We start from the raw sequence: 13,124 nt of genomic DNA, 5'->3' as shown, positions 1-13,124 counted from the left end.
CAGGGGGCCGGGATGGAGCGAGCTGCAGGTTGGCCCAAATAAGTGATTGTCCTGCTGCCTCACTCCTATCCTAAGCATCTCCTTGGGTCTGAGGCATAGGAGCCAGTACCACTCAGGGATTTTGACTATCTGGTCAGAGCTACTAGAGCATGAGCCAGCCAAGTGTTGAATACTGTTTCTTTGGGGGCACACTGAGCAGATTAAGATTGTCTTATCACCATAGACAGACCATTGTGGAAGCCATGAAGCTGAAGGGGAGGGGAACAGGCAAAGCGTGACCTATTGCCAAGAAACAGAAACTACAAGGGCCTGATCCAGGTTCAAGGACAAAGAGTCTTGATTCTTGATGATGGTCACTAGCTCACAGAGGGCCCAGGAATAAAATCAATTGGTTTGAAAGGAATTGTATCACCAGAGAATCCTCACCCCTGGCATACAGGGTTCTGGGAATGCATAATCTCTAAGGCAATCTTCAGGTCTGAAACCATTCCCAACGGGAAGAAGAATGTTTCTATTCCAGAAGGAGCATCCTCTGAGGGATTTCTATGAAGGACAATGGATAGTAAGAAATGATTCCCAGGGGAAAGGACTAAAACCAATCAATTTTGTTAACCAAGAAACTCGTTCCACTGCCTAGAATGATGTACTATATGCTATAGGTTAGTGACCATTGTTTTTTCTTCTCCCCCTATTTCAAATGAAAGATTTCTTTCTTAAAAAAAAAAACTTGGGATGCCTGGGTGACTCAGTGGGTTAAGCCTTTGCCTTCAGCTCAGGTCATGGTCTCAGGGTCCTGGGCTTGAGACCTGCATTGGGCTCTCTGCTGAGCAGGGAGCCTGCTTCCCCCTCTCTCTCTTTGCCTGCCTCTCTGCCTACTTGTGATCTCTCTCTCTCTCTCTCTCTCTGTCAAATAAATAAATAAATAATCTTAAAAAAAAACAAAAAACTTCTCCTATTCCCCCTCCCATTTCATGTTGGTTAGGCACGGGTAGCTAAATTGATCTTTTAGTCATGGATTATAAAATCATAAGTTACATCCAGACCTGATCAAGAATTGCACATCATGAAGGGACCCTGGACTGAGAGTTCAGTAAAGCAATTGGACAGGATTCTGTTTTGTCTCACATTTTTGTTGGGCCTAGGATCATTTCACTGTTGCGCAGGCACATTTTTGAAAATGTATGTTTGTCAAGAAAAATATAGGTAGCTGCTGAGCAATAAAGGGGTGGGATACAGTAGATTCATTTTGCTTACTTACCCATCATCCCTTTGTTTGGGGACCCATTTCTCCCCTCCACATAGTCCTGGAGAAGCTGTCAATTATGGTGGCCTACTCTTCCACCCTAGGCATAGGCATGTGTCCATTGTGGTCAAAGTCCTCTCTAGGACTTTAGAGCTAGAACTAGTGAATCTGACACACAGAAGGATGCAGAGCCAAGAGATGGGAGACATCATCAACTGAACCCCTAGATCCAGCCATGCATGACACCAGACCCATCCTTTGGTTTATCAGTTGTATAAGCCAGTTAATTTCCTACTGGATTAAACATGTTTGAGTGGGGTTTTGATACTTGCAACTGAAAGAGTTCAGACTAATACATGCACATACAACAGAGACACAAACACTATATTGTTCAAACTGATTGGATATTGTACATGTCCTGCATGATCTTATAGGGGTCAGCAAACTTTTTGTCTAAAGGACTAGATAAATTAGTTTTGTGGGAGCAGAGACGGTCTCTGTTTCATACTCATTGATTTTTTGTTTTATTTTCAGATCCCTTTAAAAAAGTGAAACCGTTCTTAGTTTGTAGGCCATACAAAACAGGTTACAGGCCAGATTTGCCCACAGGCTACAGTTTCCCAGCCCCTGATCCAGACCCTGCTACCCTCTGCAGCCTTGACACAAAGTCTGTCAGTCCCTAACCATGAAGCAAAATGCGAAGTGCCATTTTGGTTCAAGTGTCTTGATATGACTTGGTGTAATGAGTTAAGGATCCGGATGGAGATGTCTTCATCCCCTTTTCTCCCACGTAATTGGCACAGAATACATGGTAATCATTATTTTTTCTTGGTAAGAAAGGTAACTTATCAAAATGGTGCAGCTGTCCAAACAGCTTTGTTCAAAGTCCCAGTGCCTCCTTGAAGACCCTTTTCTCCTTAAACTCCGTTACAAAATCTTTCTCCCACCTCCCTTTCTATTTGAGTCTGAATTAGATACTCTTCTGCTTGTGATCGTAGACCCTGTGAGGCCTTGGATTATAACTTCCTAACTGATCTGTCTTTCCCACTAACTCTGGGCAGGTATAACATGCCTGAGCCCCAGCTCCTAGCAAAGTGCTTAGCACCTAGCAGTGAAAGGCCTCTTTGCCACCATGTGAGTATCTGTTTGAAGGCAGGGGTACTCCACACGTCCTCCTGTGTCCAGGGTGATCAGTCTAGGTATCAGCATTGTGCTGGTGTAATGATGCCCTCAACACTGTTTCCCTCTGCATTGGAAATAATTTGTTGATATACATTACACATTACCTGGTGTTATCATTACCATATCTATTTTTCATCCCATTCCCTCCAAAAACGAGTCAAAGACAGAGGAACAGGTGGGAACAAGTTTTCTTAGAAACTGTTATGAAGGAGGAACCCTCCAACCCCACCCCCACATCCTTTCCTTTACTACCTGATGTGATAGCAGATCAGAGGCCTCCAGCCTCAGCGACATCTGGGGATCAGAGTGCCCACCACACAGCTGGGGCCCCATACTACTTTGATCCATGTCTATGAGGTGGAGGGGAAATTAACCTCCTGGGGAAAATATGTGCAAGGCCCTACAGGCCCAGGACAGGCTGACCAAGGCAAGGTGAGTCATGGTGTTCTAAGCTGAATCTTTTGCCCATCTCACAGAAGCAGGCAGGAAGCACCACCATTGATCAGTTTTATATGGCACCCACTGAATACAACAGAGAGACAAAGACAGACAGAGCACACACCACTTCTAAGCTGAACACTGCTCACCATCTAGAAGCACCTTGGATAAGCACATGTGAGACACTCTTGCATAGGAAAGATGTACTTTTTAAAGGAATGAAGAAGTATTTTGGCAAAACATCTACTTCCCTCCCAGGTCCTGGGTAAAGAGGGACCTCTAAATTCTGAAGCTTCTACATATTGAAAATGATCCCCTTCTCAATGGCAGTATATACAGTAGCAAATCTTCCGAGTCTGTTGTCACAGCCCTCTAGGTATATCCTGGATCTACTTTACAGGTGGGCAAACATAGACTTGGAGACAGAAGGTGGCCTGGAGCAAGGGGACACTGGGACTGGCTCAAGGTGAGGGGAAACAGGAGGTGTCTCGGCTCAGCCAGAGGCAGGGCCTCTGTCTATCCAGATGGGAAAGGGAAATCCTGGGGTGGTTAAAACTCCCTCTTCCTGTCTGGGGAAGCAGTGGTTCCACGGAAAAGGCTGTCAAGGACACTCCTGCTGGCCAGTGGGCCCCTCAGGATGGCAAAGGCCAGGTCAGGCCAGAGCTCCTCCTGGCTTCAGGGATATTCTCTGAGTTGGGGGATTGTGGGTTCCCTGCTTCCATAACTCTCTTTGTTGCCTGCATGGGAGCCTACCCCTAGACGTTAAGTCCTTCATTATTTTTAAAAGGGGGGGGGATTTAAGAGGGAATGAGACACAGAACACTCTTTCCACAGCCTCCCTCTGCCTAGGCTGGGCTTTTATGGATCTCCTTCACCCTGTCTCCTAGGGATATTTAAAGGCAACTTGTATGAGACTCTATACTGTCTTTTTGTTTCTCTTGTGGTTTTTTCCTTTTCTTTTGTTTTTATTTTCTGTTTCCTTCTTTTAATTTATATAGATATATTTATATTCTTAAAAAAGCAATAGTCCTTTGGTCCCTAAACTCTAAGGAATGATATGATTTTGAAAGAAGTAAATCTGGGCTTCCCTTGCAGAGAAGCCCTTGGCACCCCCAAGGCCCTCTGCTGGTTCCCCTAGACAGTCAGTCCTCAGCCAGCCCCAGCTGCCTTGCCAGCCTGCGCTCTAAGCCACAGGCACGGGACAACCCACTTGATGAAAACGATCCTTAATGTGGCCTGAGCCCCAGGCGCCGGCCTGGGGTCCGATCCACCTCCATCCGTGGCTGCTCCTTCAGGAAGGGCTGCTCAAGCATTTCTGTGCTTTTTCCTTTCCTTTCTTCTCACTCTTCAGTTTCTGTTGTTGGGGATTTGTTGATTAGGACAGAGGAAAGAGAAAATTAAAAAAAGGCAAAACTCACTCTGGCAGGCAAGACAAAAAGAGCAGCTTGCCCCAGCAATGACATCGCAGGTGAGTGGCTTGACCTCTCTTCCTGAGGAACAGAGCTGCTGCAGGGTCAAGGCAGCACCCTGGTCCACTGAAGTGACCTTGGGGCCTCTTGGGAAGATGACCCCAGCCCCTCAGCCTCCCTAAAGGGCCCCCTGGGGTAGCATCAGTGAGGCCGGGCCATGTGGACCTCTGGAGATGGCAAATCTCTAGAAGGTGCAGGCAGCTGGCCCTGCCAGAAACCTAAGGGAGCTTGTCAGCTCTCTCCCCAACACCCCCAGGCCCTGCAGATCCTGCTTCTTTAGCTTATTTGCTTGTATCCTCATCTCCAGGTTCTCTGCCAATAGCCCAGCCCCTGCATCTTATCCCCTCTTTGCTTAAACTCCCCAAATGTTTCCCTACCATCTTCAGGATAAAGTCTCAACTCATGAGCCTTCACAACTGTTCTGGCCTCATTCTCCACCCCCCTGCCCTTCCCCACACACAGCTTCTCTACTCCCCCCTGTGGCCACCTCTGGAGGAGAACTAACTGGTTAGATCTTGACGTCGTAACTGCCTCTCCCAGACTGTGGGGGCAGGATGGTGTCGAATTTATCTCCATCCTTGGACCAAAGGAGAAACACAAAGTCTCCAACTGAGGATCCCTCCTTAACTTCTGGCTCTTCTCTCCCAGACTTTTTCAGAGGCGGGTACTCCTGACATCTCAAAAGGAACATCAAAGCTGACAGGGCCTCTGTCACTTGGGCCCCGTCTGCCTAGGGTCCACCCCTGGACTTACCTTTCTGTGGCTGGTCAGTGAGAGAAGATCAGTAAGGCCGATTGGCATCCTTGGGCCTCTTTAGCTGGACCTTGAGCCTCTTCATGCCAATTTGAAAGCCATTCATGGCCTGAATAGCTGTCTGGGCACTGGTTGGATTGTCAAAGCTAACAAACCCTAGGGGGCGTGGGCAGAGAGGTCAGCTGGAAGCTCGGCCTGGCAGGGCCTCCATTCTCTCTGACCAGTCCCTTCTGCCCGTGTCCCCTCAGGCCAGTTCCAAACATATACCCCTCCAACCTTCATTGTTTGCACGTGCACCCACACACACACAAACACACAGTCATACAAAGGCAAACGGCCTAAGTCTCCTACAGGTGTAATTCTTGGAAGGACAGGAGGCAATTCTGAGGTATGTGTGTTAGGGTGAGGAGTGTACTGGTTGGAGTGTTTCCCTGTCATTTCCCTGGCAGCGGTTGTATTCTCTCCCTCTTCAGCACCCATTCTGGTCCTCTAAACTGCAGCTGGGATTGGAGGGGATCTCTTGCCTCAGATTCCTACTCTTCCTGCCCTTCTAGACTCTGAAGCCTGACCTGCTTGAGCATCTTCCAGGCACCTGACTTTTCTGGGTGAACCTGAAATAGACTTGATCTTGGGCTGGGCTTAGCCTAGTCACTGGTCCATGAGCCTGCTTTCTGCCATATGCTCAGTCTCTGGGAGCCACTGACTTATGGACAGACAAGCTTAGGGTCTGCAGTGAATCTCAAAGTTAGGAGTGGGAGGGGCCCATGGTTGGGCCTCAGCTCACCGAAGCATTTGCTCTGGTTGGTGGCTCGGTCCACAAAGACTTTGGCAGACACAACAGCTCCAAAGGGCAGGAATGTCTGTATGAGTTCTGCATCACCAAACTCCTGAGGCAGGTGATAGATGAAGAGGTTACAGCCTTCTGGGCCTGTAGGAAGGGCAACAGACTGGTTCAGGGGAGGGACCCTGAGCAGAGCCCCACCAGGCCCTGATCTCCAGCCCCCTGCCTCTCACCTTCTCTTTGCTGCTGGGGCAGGGCTGAAGACTGCTGGGGAAAAGCTGTGCTCACTGGGGCATAGGCCGATGGGTAGGCTGCTGGAGACAGAGGTGGGAGTGGGCAGTGACACCTAGAAGCCATCCCCCAACCAAGCATGTCCCCATTTGCCTAGCCATCTTGGACCAATTCAGCCCAGTCCAAGTAATTCCCCTTAGAGACGTCATTCTGGGCCCAGGGGTGGGGGGATGGGAGGGTCGACTCAAAGAGAGCCTAACCACCCCCGCCAAAATCTCCCTATTCCTTTCTGGGGCCCTTCAAACCCCCCAGGCCGCGGAGCGCCAAGTGAAACCTGCGTAGTGGTGCATCCCAGCGTAGGCCTGCTGCAGGGGGTCAGCCACGCCAGGGCTCTGGGCTGGGGAGAGAGGGGCGCGGGGCCCACGGTGAAGGCAGGCGGGTGGGGAGGTGGAGCGACGTTGTGAGAGGCAGCAGGGAAAGAGGAGTCCCTTCCCAAGGCCATAGCCGCCTCCCCCCAACCCTCCCCCCCCCCCGCGCTCCCCACTCCATTTCGGGGAGATTTGGGCAGAGCGGAGGGCCCACCTGGGTAAGGGGAGAGCCCGTTATTGTAGAGACTGTCAGATCCGGGCTGCCCGTTGGTCTGGGGAGTTAGGGGGCCAAATCCATTGACCCCGATGGGCGCTGGCAGACCCGGAAGCGAGCCTGGGCCACCGCCAGGCGGGGAGCTGGCTGCTGGAGGCAGAGGAGGTTGGAGAGTCAGGCCACAGCCCTGCCTTGTGGGGTCCCAGCCGCCGCCCAGCTCCTGAGCACAGTACCTGCGGCGGGCAACAGCGGCGCCGCCACCAGGCTGAAAGCCGCCACGTGCTGCATCTGGGCCGCCACTGCGGCCACCGGGCCTAGGCCTGGGCCCTGTGCCGCTGCCAGCAGGGCTGCCTGGTGTTGCAGGATCTTTGGGAGGGAAGAAAGACAGGTGTGTAGGACCAGCGGTGGGCAGGTGCCCCGGCTCCCGGCCTCCTCTGGGGCGGGTCCACAGGCGCACACAGGCCCCTGTCCCCTGAGAACGGGGGTTGGTGTCAGGCACCTACCGCAGTGGTGTAGGCTCCGCACGCCCCCAGCGGCAGCGGTGCTGGGTGGAAGGCGCCCAGCTGGCCGGCCATCTGCTGCATCCGCCGTAGCGCGCGCTCCCGGTCTGTGTCCGCCAGTTTGACCACGAGGCTGGACGAGGCGCCCTGGGTAGGGCAGGGCAGGGGAGGCCGCCGTGACCAGTCCAGACCCCAGCCCTGGCCCTAGGCCAAGCGCTTCGCCCATCAGGCTCTTTGCTGGGGCACTGATCTCACGTGGGGAGGAAAAGCCCGTCCCCACCCCACTGGCCTCACCCTGGGCCCCAGGTGCCCGCCCTCACCGCCATGGTCCGGCTGCCATGCAGACTCTGGATAGCTGCCTGAGCTTCCCCCTGACTCCCGAACTTCACAAAGGCACAGCCTGGGGCAGAATAGAAGGATTGGGTGGCTCAGGCCACAGGGGCCAAAGGGTCATGTGGCCCAGAATGAGGCAGGAAATTCCAGGGTCAGCTCAAGTCACCTTTACTGGTGCCATCAGGGCTTCGCAAGACGGTGCACTCCTCGATATGGCCAAAGGGCTGGAACAGGCGTCTGACGTCCTCCTCACCCTGCTGCTTCCCCAGCATCCCCACAAACAGCTTTCGGTCCTCTGGGGACAAATCCAGGAGTGATCTGGAGACCCTAAGTCCTCTTGGACTACCTTCTTAAGATAGCTTACCCCAGTCCAGCTCTGGGAAGAGTTATAGGGAGTAAGAAGGCCCTGGGGCTATAACGGTGGGTTTCTTTGAGGAGCAGAATGATCTGTAGACAGATCTGGAGGAAAAGAGCTCAACCCAGATCCACCATGAAAACCTGGGTCTTGGGAAGGAACAAGAAAGACTGATTGCTGCTCTTGTGGAAAGTGATTCAGTGATGTCTTTGGTTGGGTACTAGCCCTGTATGCATCGTTTGTTATTTTTGAACTTTCTGTTCTGAAAGTTTGGGAAAGGCGGTTTTGGACCGTTTTAGCCCTATGGGGAGGGGGTGTCCTCAGTGAAGGTCTTTGTATTCAGATTGGACTAGGAGAAAAAAAGCACACCCTTGCTAGTCAGGTTGAGGCAGCACCATCAATGCCCCTTCCTGCTCAAATCAAGGAGGGCTCTGGGACAAAAAACAGCACAGAAAACAGCTGTCTCGTCGTACTGCCTCATTCCCAGATGTTGAGCGCTGGGAATGATGAATCTCTAAGCCTAGCACCAAACTCAACTTGGGTGCTCCTCCCAGTGGCCTAAAGAGGGCAGGAAGCTTGGGTTCCTGAGCCTCCAACATTAGCATTCCCCCCCCTACAATCACTAAGCCCTTGACCCCTTTCCTTAACTCCCACCTCCACTGCTTCATTCCCCAACTGAGCTTCCAGGGCCTTCAGTGAGCCCTTCTGCCGCCTCTCTGCCTTCCCTTGTGCTCTGCCCTGATCCTTCCCCAGGTGTTCACACTATGGAAGGACAAGTTCTGCCTGTAGACTTGCATGGCCCCTGAGAACAATTCTGATCCCTCCCTTTGTTCCCTCTTCCTCTGGGAGAGTGTTCCTTGGAGAAAGCTGGAGAGCTGGGGCTGGAAACCAGGGCTTAGTCACACATCTAGCAAGTCAGGCCTCAGGAGACTGTCCAGGAACCCAGGATAGAGGGGTCCAGGTCACACGGCCTGGTGTCAAAGTCCTGTTTTTTTCTGCACCAACATAAATCTCTGAAATAGGATGTGGCTTCATGCAGGCAACAGATTTGGGGAGAGGAACAGGTGAGAATCTGGTTTCAGGCTTCACCTTCAGATCCTGGAGCCCAAGAAAACCCATCCTAAACTCCTTTACTCCTTGACAATTTTGGCTAGGCCAGTGGAGAATCTTTGGATCCTGAGTCCAAGGAAGACAAGGCTGGTGAGGGTCATAGACTGAAGTGTGGCAAAGAAAAGGAAGAACAGACTGCCTGGAGTTAGCAGTGGACAGACTTTCCAGTAGGGTTATGTATGTGTCCATATTTTATCTGGATGGTGTGGGATTCAGCCTAGGCTGCCCAGGGACCCTAAAGTGCCTTTCAGTGCTGTGTCTGTGAGGAGGGTGGAGGCTGTGGTTAAATGGGATGAGCAGAATATGTTTCAACAGAATCCTGCCTCCTCTCCAGAGGATTACTGCTCAGTGATCTCAAGGGGGAAGGGATATGTAATGTACTTGTGGCTGGAATCTTAGAGGAAGTGCCCATCTGATGTGGTGAGAGTACAGTCAGTGAGTGTCCTTCACTTCTGGGAATGTTAGCCACAAAATAGTGTTTTTGGAACAGATCACTGGTTTCCCAACCTTTTAAAAAAGCTGCGGAATCTGTTGTTCTAACAAAAATATTAGGATGAAGCTAAAAAATGAGAGACAAATAGAACTGCTCTGACTAAAACCAGAAAGGTGGGGAGTGGGGTTGGGGCTGAAGTTCCTTTTGCTTCATCTTCTCCTAGTACCACCTAGAGGGGGTTGCAAGGAAAGTTCTTTAAAAGCCACTGACTGAAAATATAATGCATAGAATTCCACATGGTATATGCAGAGAGATCTGAGATCACTCTCTTCAGGAAACCAAAAAGATAAAGAAAAAATTGCTTGATCAGTCTGCTAGTGGCTTTGCCTTGACATTGGAAGACAGGCCCCATTTGGTCAGGGAATCAAATTTCAGAAGACTGTGTCATTGTTCTGAGCTGTGACTCTAAAGCATGCCTGTGTGTCTCTCAAAGGCTTAAGAGGAGCTAAAGAAGATCCTATGGCCTCTGGAGTCCCAAGGCTTAAAGAGGGCTTAATAATACCCTAATTTGTAGTGCAGCTGTGTCATTGGATAGGGTCTGCAAGATGGTGGTGTCTCCTAGGTAAGATATCATGCCACAGGGACCAGCATCCAGGTAGCCCTAGGTAGGAAGTGAAATGTCAAGACTGAGATGGAGCCCCCAAGGCAGGAAATAGGTTTGTGTGGACAGTGGTCTGATCCTTTAACTGCTCTTCCTCTTGTTGCTCTTTCCCGCTGATGGTGGTTAGTTCAAGCTCATTCTACAGACCATGAAATTCTCTGATACTTCTTTTCCAGTGCCCAGTCAAGAATTTTAATCTCCATGAAAAGTCACAGACCCTATGGTCCTGGACTACTGAGCTATACAGAATTTAAAATTGAAATAAGGCTGCATTATAGGCTGGGCTCTATACTGCCTGTTTCACAGGTATCACCTTGAATGCTGGTATTCTCTTTGCCACTTTACAGGGAGCTTGGTAATGTTTGGCAACAGGATGATCAAGGTCACAATGACCAGGAGTTTCAGGTGATCCCAAAATGGTGGGATAATTTTCTCAGGAGACCTGTCTAAGAGAAGTACAGGCTTGACCTCCTAGATTAGCCCCCAAATATACAGCCCTGGAGGTTCTGAGGGTCAGTGCCCCCAGAGAGAGGTGATGATGGGATTTAGCCCAGGTAATTCAATTTCCTCTACTTCAAACTCTACCACTTAGGTAAAGAGAAGATTCTATAAGAAATGGATCAGAAATCTCTGAATAAAATCATCCCCTGGGTGGGTCTCCAGAAAACTGGGAATATCAAATAAGAAGGCTCAGCCTTCCTGGAGTGGAAGGAATTAGAAGATAGCATTAGTGTAGAATTGAGACATAGTTGGATAGAAACACAGACGGATGGTATAATTGCCTTCTCCTGTTGTCAACTAATGTGTATGCCTTGCTCTTCTACCAAATGCTTTTTTAAACCCAAACCAAGCTGTTTGAGCCCCTGAGGCCCAGCTCCATAAAGCTGCCTTGTGCAGCTGGTCATATAGGTCAGGGATTCTAATAGCAAATGATGGGATTGAGAGATCAGAGTCAGAGTCAGTCCATTCCCTCTTCCTCAGGAAAGGCGCCAAGATGCCGTTCAAGAAAAGAGGCTCTACCTCAAGTCGGCTCAAAGGAATTCCTGAGGGGCCGAGTTTCTAGCTTCTAGGCCTCTCATACTCATTCACCTTCCTGTTGGTGGGATGCCATGATTGTAGGGACTGTGTAGGAATGAAGTTTCAGCATTGGGGTACCAACCACCAAATACATCCTAAAAATACTCATTTACTTTTCAGTCCAGATACCAACCCAGGGATCCTGCTGGTGGCAGCATATGGAGCAAAGCATCTTTCCCCTGATGTTCTTAGTAATGACTCCAGCATAAGGAGCCAAGAGAACCTGGGAAAGTCAATGAGGAAATAGCCAGGGCAAAGAGAGTCTTCTGGCCTGATTTGATAAACATCAAGAAAAGCTTTAATCCCCCCCCCAAAAAAAAACCCCTGCTGGAAATAATAAATAAATCCAGCAAAATTGTAGAATACAAAATCAACAAATAAAATGAGTTGTGTTTCTATACACTAGCAATGTACAATCTGAAAAAGAAATTAAAAAAGCAGTTCCACTTAAAATAGCATCAAAAAGAATAAAATCCTTAGGAATAAACTTTAAAAAGGAGGCAAATAGACTGGTATCCTGGAAACTATAAAACATTGCTGGAGCATCTGGGTGGCTCAGTGGGTTAAGCCTCTGCATTCAGCTCAGGTCATGACCTCAGGATCCTGGGATCAGCCCCACATCAGGCTCTCTGCTCAGCAGGGAGCCTGCTTCCTCCTCTCCCTCTGCCTGCCTCTCTGCCTGTTTGTGACCTCTATCTCTGTCAAATAAATAAATAACATCTTTAAAAAAAAAACATTGCTGAAGGAAGTTAAAGACACTAATAGGTAGAAGACATCTTGTGTTCATGGTTTGAAAGACTTAATATTGTTAGATATCACTACTGCCCAAAGAAATCTACAGATTTAATGAAATATCTATTAAAATCCCAATGGCATTTTTTGCAGAACTAGAGAAATCCATCCTAAAATTCATATCAAGTCTCAAGAACCCATTGTCAAGACAATCTTGAAAAAGAAGAAAGTTGGAGATCTCACTTTCAGATTTCAAAACTTACTACAAAGCTACAGTAATCAAGCAGTGTGACAGTGGCAGAAAGACATGCAGACCAATGGAAAGAAGAGAGAGGCCAGAAATAAGCCCTCACATATAGATCAAATGATTTTTGACAAGAATGTCAGTCTTTTCAGGAAATGGTGTTGAGAAAAGTGGGTGCAAAATGACGATGTTGGACCCTTACTTTGCATCATATACAAAAATGAACAAAATGAGTCAAAGACCTAAGCATGAGTGCTAAAACTATAAAACTCTTAGAAGAAAACAGAGAAAAAGCCTCATGACCTTGCATTTGGCAATGACTTCTTAAATGTGTCACCAAACACGCAGCCAACAAAAGTAAACTGAACCTCATCAAAAAAATTTTTAAAGATTTTATTTATTTATTTGACAGAGAAAGAGATCACAAGTAGGCAGAGAGGCAGACAGAGAGAGGGGAAGCAGGCTCCCTGCTGAGCAGAGAGCCCAATGCGGGGCTCAATCCCAGGACCCTGAGACCTTGGCTGGAGCCAAAGGCCGAGGCTTAGCCCACTGAGCCACCCAGGTACCCCAGACTACATCAATTTCAAACTTCATGCATCAAAAGACACACTCAGTGAAAAGACAACCTACAGAATGGGAGAAAATATTTGCAAATCATGTATCTGATAATATCCAAATAAAATCTGGTAATATCCAAAATGAAGAGTTCCTACAACTCAAACAAGAAAACAAATCATCCTATTAAAAAGTAGGCAAAGGGCTTAAATAAGCATTTCTCCAAAGAAGATATACAAATGGCCAGTAAGCATATGCAAAGATGATCCATATTACTAATCATTAAGGAAGTACAAATGAAAATCACAACGTAATACCACCTTACACTATAAGGATGACTGTTGAAGAAGGAGAAAAAGAAGGAAGAGGAGGAGGAGGGGAAGATTGAAGAGGAGGAGGAGAAGAAGAAAAGGGGAAGGAGGGAAAAAAAAGAGTAAGAAGGAGA

The 13,124-nt window shown here is 48.8% G+C and overlaps 1 protein-coding gene across 6 annotated transcripts in view; it reads right to left on the bottom strand.

Annotated features, from left to right (window-relative positions):
- Positions 1–2,596: 2,596 nt before the first annotated feature.
- The window catches only part of CELF6 (CUGBP Elav-like family member 6), a 30,025-nt gene continuing 19,497 nt past the window's right edge, over positions 2,597–13,124 (bottom strand). Inside the window, exons 4-13 of one of the 6 annotated variants that reach the window (XM_032342534.1) lie at positions 7,679–7,807; positions 7,500–7,579; positions 7,183–7,326; positions 6,913–7,045; positions 6,680–6,829; positions 6,432–6,494; positions 6,100–6,180; positions 5,870–6,013; positions 5,086–5,241; positions 2,597–4,217 (exon numbers count right to left, since the gene is read on the bottom strand). In XM_032342534.1, coding sequence (XP_032198425.1) covers positions 5,114–5,241; positions 5,870–6,013; positions 6,100–6,180; positions 6,432–6,494; positions 6,680–6,829; positions 6,913–7,045; positions 7,183–7,326; positions 7,500–7,579; positions 7,679–7,807 — 1,052 coding nt within the window. In that variant the 3' untranslated portion in view covers positions 2,597–4,217; positions 5,086–5,113. The remainder of the gene's footprint in view (positions 4,218–5,085; positions 5,242–5,869; positions 6,014–6,099; positions 6,181–6,431; positions 6,495–6,679; positions 6,830–6,912; positions 7,046–7,182; positions 7,327–7,499; positions 7,580–7,678; positions 7,808–13,124) is intronic. The other 5 variants (XM_032342536.1, XM_032342535.1, XM_032342537.1 and 2 more) reach the window with 5 other exon arrangements.

The sequence above is a fragment of the Mustela erminea genome, chromosome 5, assembly GCF_009829155.1.
Source record: "Mustela erminea isolate mMusErm1 chromosome 5, mMusErm1.Pri, whole genome shotgun sequence".
NCBI lineage: Eukaryota > Metazoa > Chordata > Mammalia > Carnivora > Mustelidae > Mustela > Mustela erminea.
Note: the sequence above shows the minus strand (reverse complement) of the source record. Positions and strands in the feature narration are given on the sequence as shown.